The 18,525-nt window shown below is 53.2% G+C and overlaps 1 protein-coding gene across 1 annotated transcript in view; it reads left to right on the plus strand.

The window, feature by feature from the left end:
- The window catches only part of LOC135243478 (glutamate receptor ionotropic, NMDA 2C-like), a 59,351-nt gene that overhangs the window by 25,416 nt on the left and 15,410 nt on the right, over positions 1-18,525 (plus strand). The window contains exons 3-5 of the mRNA XM_064315350.1: positions 2,688-3,283; positions 5,871-5,985; positions 13,403-13,614. Of these exons, the coding sequence (XP_064171420.1) occupies positions 2,688-3,283; positions 5,871-5,985; positions 13,403-13,614 (923 nt within the window). The remainder of the gene's footprint in view (positions 1-2,687; positions 3,284-5,870; positions 5,986-13,402; positions 13,615-18,525) is intronic.

Consider the following 18,525-nt stretch of genomic DNA (forward strand, 5'->3'; position numbering starts at 1 on the left):
GCTGGAGCTATCGGCCCCCCATACGCTCCGAACGGTCCAGCTATGGTCCGGCTTCCGGTCATTATGCACCGTCGACTGACGCAACTCTGGACTTTCCGCGCTCACTGTGTGATTACGAAGATTCGTTAGTCTCCTCCGCGGTTTCCAGCTGTCTACCCCCCCAATGACTCAAAAAAAAATGTGACTGACATCTGCCAACATCTGGGTCAGACCCCCCCCCTTCATCACCCCCCATTTCATCCACCCAACTGCCATCCCCTACTGGTGCTTCTGTCACACGATCTTTAGCCCTGTCAGAGTCACTTAACACAGTCAAAGACACCATTTAACACTGACAGAGACATTTAACACTGACAGAGACATTTAACACTGACAGAGATAACACTTGCCACACCCAGAGACAGCCTTTGCCATTCTCAGAGGCACATTAACACTGTGAGAAGCAGACTTAACTCACAGAGTCAAGCAACCTGAACACAGCGACAGGCAAATCAGCAGCGTTCAGCGCTGTGACAGGAACGCTACTCAGTGACACTCGAACCGGAATGTCACATCTGTGTGGAGAGGTGGACCCCAGGGGGTGCTGAACGAGAACGTCCCACCTGGGAGAGGCGTTTTACAGACCCCCCAGCCGGGCTGAACCCCCCCACCCCCCGCTAACACAGAGCAGCTGTGTTTTACCGAGCGCAGTGTACAGAAGCACTGTGGTCTAGACACAGTGGATTTTCTGCGCTCAGAACAGCAGGAGATTAAGAAGAGACAACAGGAGCCACCCTTCCACACACATTACTGTACATACATCACACTACATTCACTTTACAGAGGAGCTTACTGTGCACGCACATTACCACACACACGCATACGCACAGACACACACGCATACACACACAGACCCACACATGCTCACACACACACACACACAGACCCACACATGCTTACACATGCTCACACACGCACGCACATACACACACATGCTCACACACGCATGCGCACAGACACACACACACACACACACACACAGACCCACACATGCTCACACACACACACACACAGACCCACACATGCTTACACATGCTCACTCACACACGCACATACACACATGCTCACACATGCATGCGCACAGACACACACACACACACACGCTCACACATGCTCACACACACACACACACACACACACACACACACACGCTCACACATGCTCACACACGCACGCACATACACACACAAGCTCACACACGCATGCGCACAGACACACACACACACACACACAGACCCACACATGCTCACACACGCACACACACACGCACACACACACACACACGCACACACACACACGCACACACACACACGCACACAGACCCACACATGCTCACACACGCACACACACACGCACACACACACACTCACACACACACACTCGTTCGGCCCCTCAGCCTGGCGCGGTGGGTGATAGCTCTGTCTCTCTGGCGGGTTTTTGGCGGACAGCATGGAGACAGATTTATGGGCTCCTGCCACTGCGTCTCCGTGACTCACCTGCACAGGAGCCCCCCCCCTCCCCCTGTCCCACCGGCCTCCTCAGCCGCCATCACCCCCCCCGCCCCCTGAGAGGAGAAACATCAAAAACACATCGCCCAATAAACAAGCAGAACACGTCCCTGAGCAGGCCGTCTGCGCCGTTAAACGCCTGAGTCACCGGCAGCCTGCCGCTCTGAGACCTGATGGAGAAGCCCACACTACACTGCCCCCTAAGTGTGCCATCGCCCGCACTACACTGCCCCCTAAGTGTGCCATCGCCCGCACTACACTGCCCCCTAAGTGTGCCATCGCCCGCACTACACTGCCCCCTAAGTGTGCCATCGCCCGCACTACACTGCCCCCTAAGTGTGCCATCGCCCGCACTACACTGCCCCCTAAGTGTGCCATCGCCCGCACTACACTGCCCCTAAGTGTGCCATCGCCCGCACTACACTGCCCCCTAAGCGTGCCATCGCCCGCACTACACTGCCCCCTAAGTGTGCCATCGCCCGCACTACACTGCCCCTTAAGTGTGCCATCGCTTGGACTACACTGCCCCCTAAGTGTGCCATCGCCCGCACTACACTGCCCCCTAAGTGTGCCATCGCCTGGACTACACTGCCCCCTAAGTGTGCCATCGCCTGGAAGACTGCCGCCATGGTCTGGTTCTGGTCCGGTCTCCCAGCGAGTGCCCTCGATAAGTGGCGACCCAGATACCCGCTGTCCTGTTCAGACGAGGCAGGGCTGTGTGTGATTGGACAGCAGACTGATGGCCCTCTGTCTCCCAGCGTATCCACAGAGCTGCTTGAACATGGCTCCTGCTCCAAGCCCCACCCCAAAACCGTCTTAGTTACTGTTGCTAATGACCTCCTCCCGTCTTCCCTTTCGCATGCTTCACACTCGCTTCCTGATGCGCTGTAAAATTCAGCCTTTGAAATGCAATCTTGCTAAATTATTTCATGTCTTATCTGAACCAATATAAGTACCACCCAGGGGTCGGTTCTTGGACCATTGATTTCCCCCCCCCACCCCCACCCCTTGCCTGTTACTGCATATGTAAGTAGTAACTGAAAGACATTTACCCAATTAGATTAATTTAGCCTATGAAATTGATTCAGCTGCTTCAAATACAGGACTAATTTATCTCTACCCCCCCACCCCTCCTTCCAGGGCGAGGGGTCAGCCTTCCTCCAGCTGGGTTCGTCCATCGAGCAGCAGGTCAACGGGATGTTCAAGGTGATGGAGGAGTACAACTGGGACAACTTCGCCGTCATCACCAGCCTGTACCCCGGGTACGAGGCCTACGTGGACTACATCCGCTCCTTCACCGACACCAGCTACTTCCTGTGGGACCTGCAGGACGTGCTGACCTTCGACATGTCGGAGGGGATGAGCGACATCCGGGCGCGCCGGGTGCTGCAGCAGGTGGACGCGCAGGTGCTGCTGGTGTACTGCTCGCACGACGAGGCGCGCTTCCTGTTTCGCATGGCCGCCGACGTGGGCCTGGTGGGGCCCGGCTACATCTGGATGCTCCCCGGCGTGGCGGTGGGGAACCCGGACCTGCCCCCCCCCGACAGCTTCCCCGTGGGACTCATCAGCATCATCACCGCCCGCTGGAAGCTCAGCCTGAGGAAGAGGGTGCGGGACGGCGTGGCCATCGTGGTCAAGGGCGTGCAGAGCTTCCGCAAGTACCAGGGGCCCCTCCCGGATGAGCACGCAGACTGCCGCGGGGGCCCCCGGGCCCCCAGCAACAACACACTCTTTAAGTGAGTCCAGGGAGGGGGGCCTGGGAGCAGGGGTCAAAGGGGAAGGGTCAAAGGGGCTGGTGTTCAGGGAAAAGTAGCTGAGGGGAGGGGCTAAGATGTCTCTAAGAGGGGGAGGGGCTAAGATGTCTCTAAGGGGGGGGGGCTAAGATGTCACAAGAGGGGGAGGAGCTAAGATGTCTCTAAGAGGGGGAGGGCTAAGATGTTTCTAAGGGGGGAGGGGCTAAGATGTCTCTAAGAGGGGGAGGGGCTAAGATGTCTCTAAGAGGGGAGGGGCTAAGATGTCTCTAAGGGGGGAGGGGCTAAGATGTCTCTAAGAGGGGAGGGGCTAAGATGTCTCTAAGGGGGAGGGGCTAAGATGTCTCTAAGAGGGGGAGGGGCTAAGATGTCTCTAAGGGGGAGGGGCTAAGATGTCTCTAAGAGGGGAGGGGCTTAGATGTCTCTAAGAGGGGGAGGGCATAGATGTCTCTAAGAGGGGGAGGGGCTAAGATGTCTCTAAGGGGGGGAGGGGCTAAGATGTCTCTAAGAGGGGGAGGGGCTAAGATGTCTCTAAGGGGGGGAGGGGCTAAGATGTCTCTAAGAGGGGAGGGGCTAAGATGTCTCTAAGAGGGGGACGGGCTAAGATGTCTCTAAGAGGGGGAGGGGCTAAGATGTCTCTAATTCCAGTTTTTATGACGTTGTGTTTGCGGCCAGTGCACACTTGGACGGCCTGTGCGGCGTTTCATTTTCACCGTGAGGTCAGGACATTTCTGCACATTATGTTCGGGCCCCTTTATGATTCGAGCAGGAGAAAGCGGTGTCGCTGGCTTCTAACAGTCTGCCACAGAGGGAACGTTACTGACTGATTAAACCCGAAACTGAGTGAGACGTGAAGCGGCCAGAGCACCAGCCGACACGGCCAGGGGCATTAGCCTGCTAATGGGGCATTTACACCCTCACACTGCGTGAGCGCCTCACCTCATCCTCAGGGAAATATGAAGTAAAGAAAGAGCAGAAGAGTAATATGTAATATAATACTACATTATATTTAAATAATGGCAAGTTAATAATAGTAGTAGTAGTAGTAATAACAATAACAATAACAACAACGACAATCTTCTATCAGACTTTTATCAGGTTTGCCAAAATCTGCATTAAATGTACAGTGCATTATGGCAGCAAAAGATTTTGATTTAACCTAATTGAAAGACAAACAGAGAGCGAGAGAGGGAGAGAGTGAGAGAGGGGTATGGACACGCTCCTGCCAGCCAAACCCAAAAGAGCAATCTGGTACCATCTGCACCAGGAAACACAGCTAATCCCATTGGATCAGAAAACAGTAATCAGCCAGAAATAGGCTTGGCTTCAGCGAGGAAATTCAGCCTGTGTCTGGCACCGGTGGAGGTCATGTGATTGGAGGGGGGAGGGGCTTGTGGGAGCACAGGATCGAGAGGGCGGAGCTCTGTGACTTATAGGACTATAATGGGGGGGGGGAGGGAGTCATAATGGGCAGGTATTTTTTCCTGGAGAACATTCAGAGCACCGCACCTGTGAGATTGCGGGGTTCGAGCCAGGTGAGGTGTCCTTCAGGTGAAGCGGGATGAGTGCTGGGATGGCATCGCATTGATTTCCACTCTGTCCTGCTGTCAGGTCAAATACACGTCAAATAACCCCCCCCCCCCCCCCCCCCGCCACTCCCGCCCCCCCCCCCGCACACGGCCTTCTGCTCCCGCGTCACGGACAGAGTGGACCGGGCTGAACCGCAGTGACCCGGGCTCAATCTCTGGCTTAAACACAGGCGGTCAGGTGTTGGGTCAAGTGTTGGGTCAAGTGTGGGGTCAGGTGTGTGGTCAGGTGTTGGGTCAAGTGTTGGGTCAGGTGTGTGGTCAGGTGTTGGGTCAAGTGTGGGGTCAGGTGTGTGGTCAGGTGTTGGGTCAAGTGTGGGGTCAGGTGTTGGGTCAGGTGTGTGGTCAGGTGTTGGGTCAGCTGTGTGGTCAGGTGTGGGGTCAGGTGTGGGGTTGTGTAAGACTCGTGTTTCTACAGAGCCTTTCCAAACTGAAGACAAATTCAACATCATCGCTGAGTGCTCCTTTCTTAGTATACTGATCCAACCCCATTTTCTTAGTGATATTTATTGCCGTCTTACATTTTTAATGAATGCCTTTCAATTAAGATTAATTCCACCTGCCAATGCCATTACAAAGATCAGCAGATTAAAATGCTGCTCCACACTGACTGCTGTATGCTGTTAAAGCCTTCTTAGATCTCATAATAATTAGTCAAAACACCAATAAATACCCACACAACATATTTTGTAATGATGTCTGATGCAGTTAGTAATCTATTAAGCATTAGTAATGCACTGCTGCTTAAAATGTTCAAAATAAATCTGCGCTGACTGAGCACATTAACAGGTATGCTGGTTGTGATTGAGGAGGACACTGGTCCCTCAGCCCTGCTCTGATTGGCTGTGTCCGTGGAGACTGGTCCCTCAGTTCTGCTCTGATTGGCTGTGTCCGTGGAGACTGGTCCCTCAGTTCTGCTCTGATTGGCTGTGTCCGTGGACACTGGTCCCTCAGCCCTGCTCTGATTGGCTGTGTCTGTGTTTTAGGCATATGCTGAACGTGTCCTGGGAACACAAGGACTTCTCCTTCAACAGCGATGGTTACCTGAGCAACCCGTCCATGGTCGTCATCACCCTGGACCGCGAGCGCCAGTGGGACAAGGTACGGCCGCGCTACTGCCAGTTCCTGTGCCTAAAATCACTGCAACCATCTGCTGCTTCCTGTAGCTAAAATCACCCCAACACTGCTGCTTCCTGTACCTAAAATCACTGTAACTGCAACACTGCTGCTTCCTGTAGCTAAAATCACTCACTCCAACACTGCTGTTTCCTGTGCCTAAAATCACTGCAACCCTCTGCTGCTTCCTGTAGCTAAAATCACTGCAACACAGCTACTTTCTGTACATAAAATTACTGCAACACTCTGCTGCTTCCTGTAACTAAAATCTCACTGTGTTGCTTGATGATTATAAAATGAGTTGTTAAATCTACTGCTCCAACTTTTATTGGATCAAGAATTCTGCTTAACATGCTGTGCTTCCTATAGCATTCAATCATATTTATTCAGCCTCTGGAATATAAGTATCACCGTAGTTTCCCAATCTCACTCTTTGAAGACCTCTCCACGGGTTGTGCTGCATCTACAATAGCAAGGTTAGCCTCTGCATGCCAATTCAGGGAATTTCAATAAAAGTGTCCCATTTTTTTTTTTTTTTTTTTTTGCAGTTTCCATATATTCTGTTGATACTCTTCACATACTAAGAGGCTTCCAATACCCCTTTAAATTAATACAGAGGCTCCACTTTGAGGCAGTTCAGACACAAAAGGTTAGATGTGAACCAAACAGGGTACTTTTGGGAAATTTTAAGTTCGGAAGCATTACATTGGGTGATGGCAAGTTCCCCACAAAAACCAGAGAATTATAATAGACATGCTCATGGAAACGGAAAAACACCTGACCTGTGGTGTGAAAAGGGTGGCCGGGGGCTGGGGGCCGGGGGCCAGGGACCGGGGGGGTCTAAGCTGACCGGACATGAAGTAAACAAGCTGCCTTTCCCTCGTTTATCCAAAAATGCATTTAGAGCCTCATTTCCAGTCTTGAGTTTGATCCTCCTGCCGGTTTCGTGTCTCTGGAGTCCGTCTGCACAGACTTTTAATGTAAAATTATTTACTTCAATAACCCCCCTCCACATGAGGTCATCGGACACCTTGCCAGCTCCTTCACCTGGGTCTCTGACCGTGGTGGAGTCGTCCGTCTGAGTCTGGAGTCTGGAGGTTACGCGCTAGCTCCCGCTAGAGTCGAGCAGAGAACCGCTCCAGGCTCTGTCTCGCTAATTACCTCCACCCTGATTGATTTTTCTTTCCAAGGCTGGTTTCTATGAAGTCAATTATTTAAAAATATTCTGGTGCAGCGTGGGGTGAGAGGTGTAATTGGAAGACCAGACAGAGCAACTCAACTCAAGCCAACCAGGTCTCACAAGGACTGGATGGAGAGTCCGCATGCAGTGTGGAGGGCACAAGCACCTTGGTTTAATGCAATAAAATAATCCAAAGCATCTGTTAAAATAAGTCTGCATTATTGTGCAACAAGTCTCTTTACATCTCACCCCCTAGTCATTATATTTACATTTATTTGTGTATTACACATTTGAATGTATTCATTATCCAGAGCATCTTACAGTAGGCCCACATCTCAGTGAGCTTGCTTACAGGAGGCCTACCTCTCCCTATAAATCGCTACATTATCCTGTCAGTCAGTACGCCTACAGCGAATCTCCATCTCAGCCAGTTTACACACAGCAGTGCTCTACGCTAACATTTTCCCAAGAAGCTAATGGGCTCCTAATTTGAAAAATTAGGAGCACACTAATGCATTCCAATTAGTAGACGAGCTCCTAAATTATTTTTCCAGTTAGCGCACATCAGTTTCCTGGAGCAAATGCTCCTAAACGGGAGTCCGGATCAGTACATCTGCATCTCAGTATATTCACTCTAAATGTCCCTCAGTGCAGAAGCAGTGCGCAGGAGTGAGTGGGAGTACACGGTCCTCTCAGTCAGTAAACCTAGAGTAAGCGAACCCTCCCAGTTCCCTGTCCAAATCTCCCTCTACAAACACTGAAGATCTTTTCTTTCTGTCTTTCTTCCATCGTTTCATCGTTTGCCAGTTTCTCCTCGCCTTCCTTTCCTGTGTTACTCCATTCCAGAGACCACACGCAGTCTCTGGGCTCAGCTCGTCACAGATGGAGAGATTCTAACCGATGTTGTTTTTATTGATTGCCGACTCGTTCTGAGACGAGGCTGTTAGGAGTTACTGCGCTGACATAATCGCCCATCAGAACTCAGCGGACCTGCGAGGAGGGGTCCGTTAGGGAGACTGAGGAGACGCAGTGGGCCTGTGAGGAGGGGGTCCGTTAGTGAGGCTGAGGAGACGCAGTGGGCCTGTGAGGAGGGGTCCGTTAGCGAGGCTGAGGAGACGCAGTGGGCCTGCGAGGAGGGGGTCCGTTAGTGAGGCTGAGGAGACGCAGTGGGCCTGTGAGGAGGCGTCCGTTAGGGAGACTGAGGAGACGCAGTGGACCTGTGAGGAGGGGGTCCGTTAGGGAGGCTGAGGAGACGCAGTGGACCTGTGAGGAGGGGTCCGTTAGTGAGGCTGAGGAGACGCAGTGGACCTGTGAGGAGGGTCCGTTAGGGAGGCTGAGGAGACGCAGTGGGACCTGCGAGGAGGGGTCCGTTAGGAGGCTGAGGAGACGCAGTGGGCCTGGAGGAGGGTCCGTTAGTGAGGCTGAGGAGACGCAGTGGGCCTGTGAGGAGGGGGCCGTTAGTGAGCTGAGGAGACGCAGCGGGCCTGTGAGGAGGGGTCCGTTAGCGAGCTGAGGAGACGCAGTGGGCCTGTGAGGAGGGTCCGTTAGCGAGCTGAGGAGACGCAGTGGGCCTGTGAGGAGGGGTCCGTTAGCGAGGCTGAGGAGACGCAGTGGACCTGCGAGGAGGGGTCCGTTAGCGAGACTGAGGAGACGCAGTGGGCCTGTGAGGAGGGGTCCGTTAGGGAGGCTGAGGAGACGCAGTGGGCCTGTGAGGAGGGGTCCGTTAGCGAGGCTGAGGAGACGCAGTGGGCCTGTGAGGAGGGGTCCGTTAGCGAGGCTGAGGAGACGCAGTGGGCCTGTGAGGAGGGGTCCGTTAGGGAGGCTGAGGAGACGCAGTGGGCCTGTGAGGAGGGGGTCCGTTAGGGAGGCTGAGGAGACGCAGTGGGCCTGTGAGGAGGGGTCCGTTAGCGAGGCTGAGGAGACGCAGTGGACCTGCGAGGAGGGGTCCGTTAGGGAGGCTGAGGAGACGCAGTGGGCCTGTGAGGAGGGGTCCGTTAGGGAGGCTGAGGAGACGCAGTGGGCCTGTGAGGAGGGGTCCGTTAGCGAGGCTGAGGAGACGCAGTGGGCCTGTGAGGAGGGGTCCGTTAGCGAGGCTGAGGAGACGCAGTGGGCCTGTGAGGAGGGGTCCGTTAGCGAGGCTGAGGAGACGCAGTGGGCCTGTGAGGAGGGGTCCGTTAGTGAGGCTGAGGAGACGCAGTGGGCCTGTGAGGAGGGGTCCGTTAGCGAGGCTGAGGAGACGCAGTGGGCCTGTGAGGAGGGGTCCGTTAGGGAGGCTGAGGAGACGCAGTGGGCCTGTGAGGAGGGGTCCGTTAGTGAGACTGAGGAGACGCAGTGGGCCTGTGAGGAGGGGTCCGTTAGGGAGGCTGAGGAGACGCAGTGGGCCTGTGAGGAGGGGGTCCGTTAGCGAGGCTGAGGAGACGCAGTGGGCCTGTGAGGAGGGGTCCGTTAGCGAGGCTGAGGAGACGCAGTGGGCCTGTGAGGAGGGGTCCGTTAGCGAGGCTGAGGAGACGCAGTGGGCCTGTGAGGAGGGGTCCGTTAGCGAGGCTGAGGAGACGGCGCCACTGTGGGGCGAGTGGATCGCTCTCTCACAGCGAGGGGATCGCTCTCTCACAGCGAGGGGATCGCTCTCTCACAGCGAGGGGATCGCTCTCTCACAGCTAACTAACAGGCAGCTGTCTTGCGACGGGTCTGCAGGAGAACTAAGAGTTGTCAGAGGACAGAAACGGTCTGAAGCGCTAGCGTGCGGCACTTTGTTTTTGTTTGTGCGCCATTCTGTGTCCCACCGTGGGGCTCTGAAATCATTTGCTCGACCCGCCGCCGCCGCCACCAAGCCGCCGCCGCCCCCTTGCCCCCTTCGTTCCCGCCTTCCCGTCCCGCCGTGGCGGCTCTCGCTGCTCCTCACCCCGGGGACCAGTTTGCGTGGGGGGGGCGGGGGGAGGGGGTAACAAACGAGGGCCTTTCTGTTCCCCTCCCACGCCGTTCTCAGAGCTACGCCAGCAGGGGGACGTCTGACTGTCTGGCCTCTCGCCACCGAGCAGCACGCCGCTCTCCCGCTAACTTACTGGCGGGATAAATAACAGGGCTCCTGCTCCTTCCAAACGCGAGAGCGTCTGAGAGCTGCCAGTTCGGCTGCTTCCTAAAATGTCTGAGGAGTAGACTTCACCCCCCCCCCCCAGCCTCTTCACCTACACCCCCCTCAAAGGTACTCTTTCAGACTAGAGAGGAGAGGGAAAGATACACTTTCAGAGAGAGAGAGGGGGATAGAAAGAGGGAGGAAGAGAGAAAGAGAGGGAGAGATTTTTGGGACTGGGACATTGTTCAAACACAACAAAAAACAAACCCAAACAACTAGCACAGGCAGAGAGCATGAAAGAGAAAAAGGGCGGAAGGAGAGAGAGGGGGCGGGAGAGAGTAAATAAGAGTAAGAGAGGGCAATAGGAAAGAGTGCAGAAAGAGACAGAGAGAGAGAGAGATCAGTGAGGGGAGAAAGAGAGAGAGAGATCAGTGAGGGGAGAGAGCTAGCTCGATTTGCAACTCCAGCAGCAGAGGCTGTTTCCGCCAGACAAACTGAGAAACGCAGTCCGCTGTGAAACAGCCTCTCTCCACACGCAGGGACAGGCTGCGATCAAAGGGAAGGCAGGCTGAGGGGGAGGCGCTGGTTCGGCTGAAGACCACACGGTTCAGGTGAAGGACCCCGTTTATCTGTCCTGACTATTCCTGCGATAATCAGCTGATCTGCTTCAGAAGCCAAGGAGCATGAAATCCTGCTCAAAGCAGCCCGTGTCCGCGGCTGACATTAGCATTCAGACGCTAACGAGTCGCGGGGAGCGGCTTCACCCCTCCCTAAATGTTCGGGACAGAACAGGGAGCTCTTCAGTGGGAGTAAAAGGGCTTCCAGCAAAGCCGTCTGAACCACTTCCCTTCAAACGGCAAGTTCCCGGGTCGAGAGTATCATGCTGCTTTGTTCTGGCAGTGTGAAGATTCAAATTAAGATAACAATAGTTCATTTTTTACTTTCTGAAACTCTGAGGGACTTCTTCTTCTCTTTTTCCATTTCGACCCAGATTTAGTGTCCTTCTGCTGGGTATTGGCTGTTGCCTCGGCCCTGCAGTCTGAATCAGAACCCTTCAGTCCGCTTCAGAGGAGGCTTCTGTAGGCCACAGAGGCAGTGTGAGGTCCTAAGGCTGATTTCACAAACACAGCAGGGTCTGCAGGGGCCACACCGCAAAATAATGACTCAATCTGCAAGACCAAAGGGAGACGAACAGCTAAATATTTTACAGTTCTAGAACAATCACAGCAGAAAATCAGACCACACTTCTGATTCCGGAGCCTGGATCCTATTGGGTCGACCCGTTCCAGGATTTTGTGCCAACTTCTGCTCTTGATTATTTAATTATCTAATAGATCTGACAGGAGTATAAGCACCAGCTACAGCCGCAGACTGCGAGCGTAGCCAAAAGATTGTTCCGTGCTCAGCCAGCGATAGTTTATAGAGCTGTCAGAAAGCGAAAACCGGCCCTCCAGGACCAGAGTTCTGCACCCCTGCTTTTGAGTGTCGTAAAGATCCAGCCCTCAAGAAGTTAAGAGAGAAGACCCATATTGGCCCATTCGCTGCAGTTTTCAGTCGAATCTGAAGAAACAGAAATAGAAGCATTAAAAATAAGCAATTATGAAGATATCCGTCATTAACCTGTCATTAAGAATCAAGGAAATGTAATAAATTCCTTTCCTTCAGTATATATTTGTGATTCTTTTCCCTCTCAAAAACTTTACTCTTTTTAATCATAAAGTTGTGCTGTAGAACCTCTTCATCAATATGGCAGCACACTTTCTCAATGTTTCTTACAGGAGAACTCTTTCTGAAACGTCTGTTCTGTGTCAGTACTTAATTGCGTTTCTTTACCATCGTTTCCGTACAACGCGGTCGGCAGAAATCTCTGTGACTGCATCGCTGTACAGAGCTCCATAAAACACAGGATGTGACTGACTGATGGAGATTTTCTGCCTTCCCCGGCTGAACGCGAAGCTCTCTGCGTCAAGCCTTGATTTGCTCACTGCGTCAGCGCAGTGGAGAGACTGTCACGGACAGAGCCATTATTTTACATAATACGTCTGTAATTGTGGAAATGAAACGGCTCCAGGATTGAGGACGTGAACGAGGAGCATCTTCTCCTCTGTTAACTTCACAGGGTGCCCAGATGCACACGCTGCTTACGGGAATATATTATGGGTCAATGCAATCTGAAAAATTCACTAAAAGTCTAAACATAATAAAAATAAGTAATAAAGCACAAAGTAATAAATGTATGATTGTGCGTGAGCAGTTAAAAATATCTGAACATATTGAAATATCTGAATATCTGAACCCCCCCAACCCTAACTCTAACCCCCCCTCCCCTCTCAGATGGTTTTATATGCAAATTCTATTTCCTCCGAACCACCGACATCCCGGAGCCTATTTCAATGGCTGCCTCTCTGCTCCAGCCCTTCCACTCTGGGTTCAGATAAATTTGAGCGTGAGGACGAGTGGAGGCAGAGCAGCTTCCCCCCCGATCAGTCACGGTCCGGGCCGCCCCACATCTGGGGTGTGGGGGAAGGGGGGGGGGGGGGGGTCTTTGATGTAGGCTCGGTTTCTCCCACCCCCCAAACACAAATGTAGGCATATGCACAAACGAACACACAAACACACAGAAGTGCACACACACACACACACATACATAGCTTATGAAGTAAAACCAATATCATTTTGGCATTTTACATTTTTGATAGGGTGTTATACAGTACATGTTAAAAAGATCTTCATGGAACTTAATTAAAATCAAGCAGCACTAAAATTGCTGCTCATGTGAAAACCTACTGGCTCTCTCAGGACTGCAGCAGTTGGCATTGCAGCTTCTTTAAAAACATCCTCATCACTGAAATACATAAATAACGAGGCTGAATATATTCACCAGGATCAAACCGATTTCAATAAAAAGTAAGAGGTGAAAAGTTTCGGGGCAGTGACCCGTATAAAATTTAAAATCTAAAATGGAACGGAAAATGGGGTGGCCACACATGCAGGAGATCTTGGGGTACAGTGTTGAACAAGAGGCTATCTGTCGCCACTCTGACACCCTCTCCCTCACTCTCTCCCCTCCCCCCCCTCTCTCCTCCCCCCTCTCTCTATCCCACCCCCCTCTCTCTCTCTCCCCTCCCACCCCCCCCCCCCGCTCTCAGGTGGGGGACTTCGCCTCAGGGATCCTGCAGATGCGCTACCCGGTCTGGCCGCGGTTTGGGAGGTACCTGGAGGCGGTGTCGGATAACCGGCACCTGACGGTGGCCACGCTGGAGGAGCGGCCCTTCGTCATCGTGGAGAGCGTGGACTCGGCCACCGGCACCTGCGGCAGCAACACCGTGCCCTGCCGCCGGCAGTCCAACAAGACCGAGGCGTGAGTCGCCGCGCCGCGCGCTGCGTTTGCATGCTGCCTGTGCCACGTAGCGTACGCTCAGTCACTGCAAACGCTCCCTGTGCCGCGTAGCGTACGCTCAGTCACTGCGCACGCTCAGTCACTGCGTACGCTCACTGTGCCGCGTAGCGTACGCTCAGTCACTGCATACGCTCACTGTGCCACGTAGCGTACGCTCAGTCACTGCATACGCTCAGTCACTGCGTATGCTCACTGTGCCGCGTAGCGTACGCTCAGTCACTGCGTACGCTCACTGTGCCGCATAGCGTACGCTCAGTCACTGCGTATGCTCACTGTGCTGCGTAGCGTACGCTCAGTCACTGCATATGCTCAGTCACTGCGTACACTCACTGTGCTGCGTAGCATACGCTCAGTCACTGCATACGCTCAGTCACTGCATACGCTCACTGTGCCGCGTAGCGTACGCTCAGTCACTGCGTACGCTCAGTCACTGCGTACGCTCACTGTGCCGCGTAGCGTACGCTCAGTCACTGCGTACGCTCACTGTGCCGCGTAGCGTACGCTCAGTCACTGCGTACGCTCACTGTGCCGCGTAGCGTACGCTCAGTCACTGCGTACGCTCACTGTGCTGCGTAGCGTACGCTCAGTCACTGCGTACGCTCACTGTGCCGCGTAGCGTACGCTCAGTCACTGCGTACGCTCACTGTGCCGCGTAGCGTACGCTCAGTCACTGCGTACGCTCACTGTGCCGCGTAGCGTACGCTCAGTCACTGCGTACGCTCAGTCACTGCGTACGCTCACTCACTGCGTACGCTCACTGTGCCGCGTAGCGTACGCTCAGTCACTGCGTACGCTCATCACTGGTAGCTCCGGCGTGTAGCGTACGCTCATCAGCTACCTCACTGTGCGCTAAGGTGCTGCCATCACTCGTACGCTTTGTACCCTACGTGCCGTGTCTTGGGTACCTTACTGACCGTCGTAGGGGTTGCCTCACTCACTGCGAAATGCACTTCACTCGCTTAAAGCTTCCAAAAATAATAACGATTAGCAACTTTATTCCGTTAAACAGTTTTATTTGTGCAGTGCTCTTTACAGAAACACCGTTACAAAGATGAAAAAACTCCAATAAAACTGGCATGTGAGATACATGTCCATCATGTACATCTTGGTACGTCCACAGTCTTAGAAATATAAAATGTTGGAGTACAGTTCAAGAAAGAAATCTGTCTTTGTCCGCAACATTATGGCATGGGGAGGGGGGGGGGTGTTGACTGTGTGAGGTCGAAAATAAAACAGCCATTAACAGCTGCAGCTGTCGGAGGGAGAACCTCTGGCAGAGACTCCAGCGGGATGAGCGGCGGGAACACAGGCTCTGATCCGCTACCACAGCAACAGCGCTACCGCGGCAACAGCGCTACCGTGGCTGGAATCCTGGCTGTGCCGGGGCGGGTGGGTGTTCTGCCAGACCCAGCAGAGGCTTTGGCAGAACACCCATGAGGGCACCTGACCCCGCCAGCTGTGCCCCGGAGGAACCTGATAAATCCAGTTTAACGGCGGTAGAATGTCGCCTGGCGATGCCCACGGGCCTGATTGGGCCCCGTCCGCTCTGAGCCAATCACAGCTCACGCCTTCTTATCGCGCACAGCGAGGGTCAGGGAGACCGGCCAATCACAGCTCACGCCTTCTTATCACGCACAGCGAGGGTCAGGGAAACTGGCCAATTATAGCTCACCTTCTTATCGCGCACAGCGAGGGCCAGGGAGACCGGCCAATTATAACTCACCTTCTTATCGCGCACAGCGAGGGCCAGGGAGACCGGCCAATCACAGCTCACCTTCTTATCGTGCACAGGGAGGGCCAGGGAGACCGGCCAATCAGAGCTCACCTTCTTATCGTGCACAGCGAAGGCCAGGCAGACCGGCCAATGGCAGCCCTGTTAACCCCTTGCAGGCCGACGCCCTGGCAGGGTCTGGACACGCTGGGGGAGGGGAAGCTGGAACGCGGGTGTTCCTCAGTGGTCCGGGGGGGGGGGCTCAGGTCCCCGATTCAATCACATCTCTGCACAACCCCAAGCACCGCCATAAACCCCAAACACCACCGCCGTGAACCCCAAATACCACCGCCATGAACCCCAAACACCGCCATAAGCCCCAAACACCGCCATAACCCCCAAACACCACCGCCATGAACCCCAAACACCGCCATAAGCCCCAAACACCGCCATGAACCCCAAACACCACCGCCAAACCCCAAACACCGCCATAAGCCCCAAACACCGCCATAAACCCCAAACACCACCACCGTGAACCCCAAACACCACCGCCATGAACCCCAAACACCACCACCGTGAACCCCAAACACCACCATAAGCCCCAAACACCGCCATAAACCCCAAACACCACCGCCATAAACTCCAAACACCGCCATAAACCCCAAACACCACCGCCGTGAACCCCAAACACCACCGCCATGAACCCTAAACACCACTACCATGAACCCCAAACACCGCCATGAACCCCAAACACCACCGCCGTGAACCCCAAACACCACCATAAACCCCAAACACCGCCCTGACCCCAAACACCGCCATGAACCCCAAACAGAGAGTAAATCAGAGAGTAAATATGTCGGGGCGACATAGCTCAGGAGTTAAGACCGATTGTCTGGCAGTCGGAGGGTTGCCGGTTCAAACCCCACCCTGGGCATGTCGAAGTGTCCTTGAGCAAGACACCTAACCCCTAACCCCTAACTGCTCTGGCGAATGAGAGGCATCAATTGTAAAGCGCTTTGGATAAAAGCGCTATATAAATGCAGTCCATTTACCAAATCAGAGAGTAAAGTGCGGTAAGAGAAAACACGGTGTGCGAGTGTGTGTGAGAGTGTGTGAGTGTGTGTGAGAGTGTGTGTGTGAGTGTATGCGTGTGTGTGTGTGTGTGTGTGACGCGCAGCTCCTGCTGATTTACCGGCGGGTGGCGTGGGTATTAATCATGGCGGTGCGCGGGGCGATCGCTCGCTGACCGCCGTTAAGCAGGATGTACGTTCCTCTAGCGGGAACATCTGTTACCGAGTGACAGACAGATCAGAGGCGTCTCCCCCCGTCCCCAGGGCCCACCGCCACAGTGCTGCTCAAAGCAGGAAACAGGAAACAGCTGGCATATATACAAACAGTACATGTGCAATATACATATATATGTCATATTTAAACATTAATGTTTCTGTTATATGTGCGAGGGTGTGAGCATGTGTGAGGGTACGCATGTGTGTGTGTGAAGGGGGGTTATAATTTATATAAAAGTTACAATCTCTTTTTAAATGTGAATTAATCTCATAATCTCTTTTTAAATGTAGCAGTGAATGGATCTTGCAAAATTAACACTGAACAATGTTGAAAGCAAAGCCTCGACACTAGCCTGATGATAAACTGTAAAACTCTGTTAAACAGCACCCATCACATTGAGCACACCCTGCTTCTGATAAACAGCACCCATTACACTGAGCACACCCTGCTTCTGAAAAACAGCTTCAATCACACTGAGCACACCCTGCTTCTGATAAACAGCTCAAATCACACTGAGCACACCCTGCTTCTGATAAACAGCACCCATCACACTGAGCACACCCTGCTTCTGAAAAACAGCTCCAATCACACTGAGCACACCCTTCTTCTGATAAACAGCACCCATCACACTGAGCACACCCTGCTTCTGATAAACAGCTTCAATCACACTGAGCACACCCTGCTTCTGATAAACAGCTCCAATCACACTGAGCACACCCTGCTTCTGATAAACAGCAATCATCACACTGAGCACACCCTGCTTCTGATAAACAGCTCCCATCTCACTGAGCACACCCTGCACACAGCTCTCTGCACACTGAGCACACCCTGCACACAGCTCCCATCACACTGAGCACGCCCTGCACACAGCTCGGTCAGACAGCGTTCAGAGGGAAGCAGAGCTCGGCCAAGTCGGCTGCTATTCTTGGGGCTGAAATGAAAAATGAAAGCAGACCCGGCGCTCGGGCTGGTCTGGCACGAGGAGCGGAGTCCCTGAAGCTCGCTCTTCTCCAGTTTAATTAAATGTTTTGAGTGGGGTAGATTTATTTTACACACCCCATCAGGACAGATGGAGAGAGAGAGAGGGGGGTAGACAGAAAGAAAGAGATAGAGAGGAAGAGAGAAAGACAGAGAAAGCGGGGGGGGGGGGGGTCTGGTGTCTAAGTTTAAACCTCACCAGTCTTTAGACTTCTGATCACAATTATTGGACATTATATTGATCCTGAAAATGCTGCCCATTGAGAAGCATATTCTTTTTCTTTTATCCTTCTCAGTCAAAAACTGCAATAGATTTTCCGGGTAAAAGGAACACAAAGAAGTGTTCAGACACTCTTTGGAAACTGGGAGCTGAGGACGCGACCAATCAGCAGCGTGACACTGACCACGTGGGGGCCAATCAGCAGCGTGACACAGAGCACGCGACGGCCAATCAGCAGCGTGACACAGAGCATGCGGCGGCCATTTTAGGCCTTCTCCCAGCTCACACTGAATGTTCTCACAATGTTAGTGGAGCGTTCTGTCAACATTGTACCCCTACATGCTGGGTATAACATTGTGAGAACGTTTTGGGTTAGCTGGGCCAGGCTACTTTCCGCAGCTCTCGGTGCAAAAGTGTTCCTTTTTAAACTTTTTTCTTTTTTATGTTTTATTTTCATTTCTCCGATTTGCTTATGTTTTCCAGGAACTTGCAGGCGAGCAAAGAGGGTAGTTTCATTAAGACGGCAAAGCAGAACCAATAAAAATCTGATAAATCAAACGAGGGGCTAAATCTTGGGTCCGGGGGCAGGAGAGGGGCAGGAGTGACAGCGCGATCGATGGCGGTAATGTACCACCAGAATCACGCCAGCGGTAATCTCAGCCCCGCGCTGCCCTGA

Source organism: Anguilla rostrata, chromosome 17 (genome assembly GCF_018555375.3).
Source record: "Anguilla rostrata isolate EN2019 chromosome 17, ASM1855537v3, whole genome shotgun sequence".
NCBI classification, from domain to species: domain Eukaryota; kingdom Metazoa; phylum Chordata; class Actinopteri; order Anguilliformes; family Anguillidae; genus Anguilla; species Anguilla rostrata.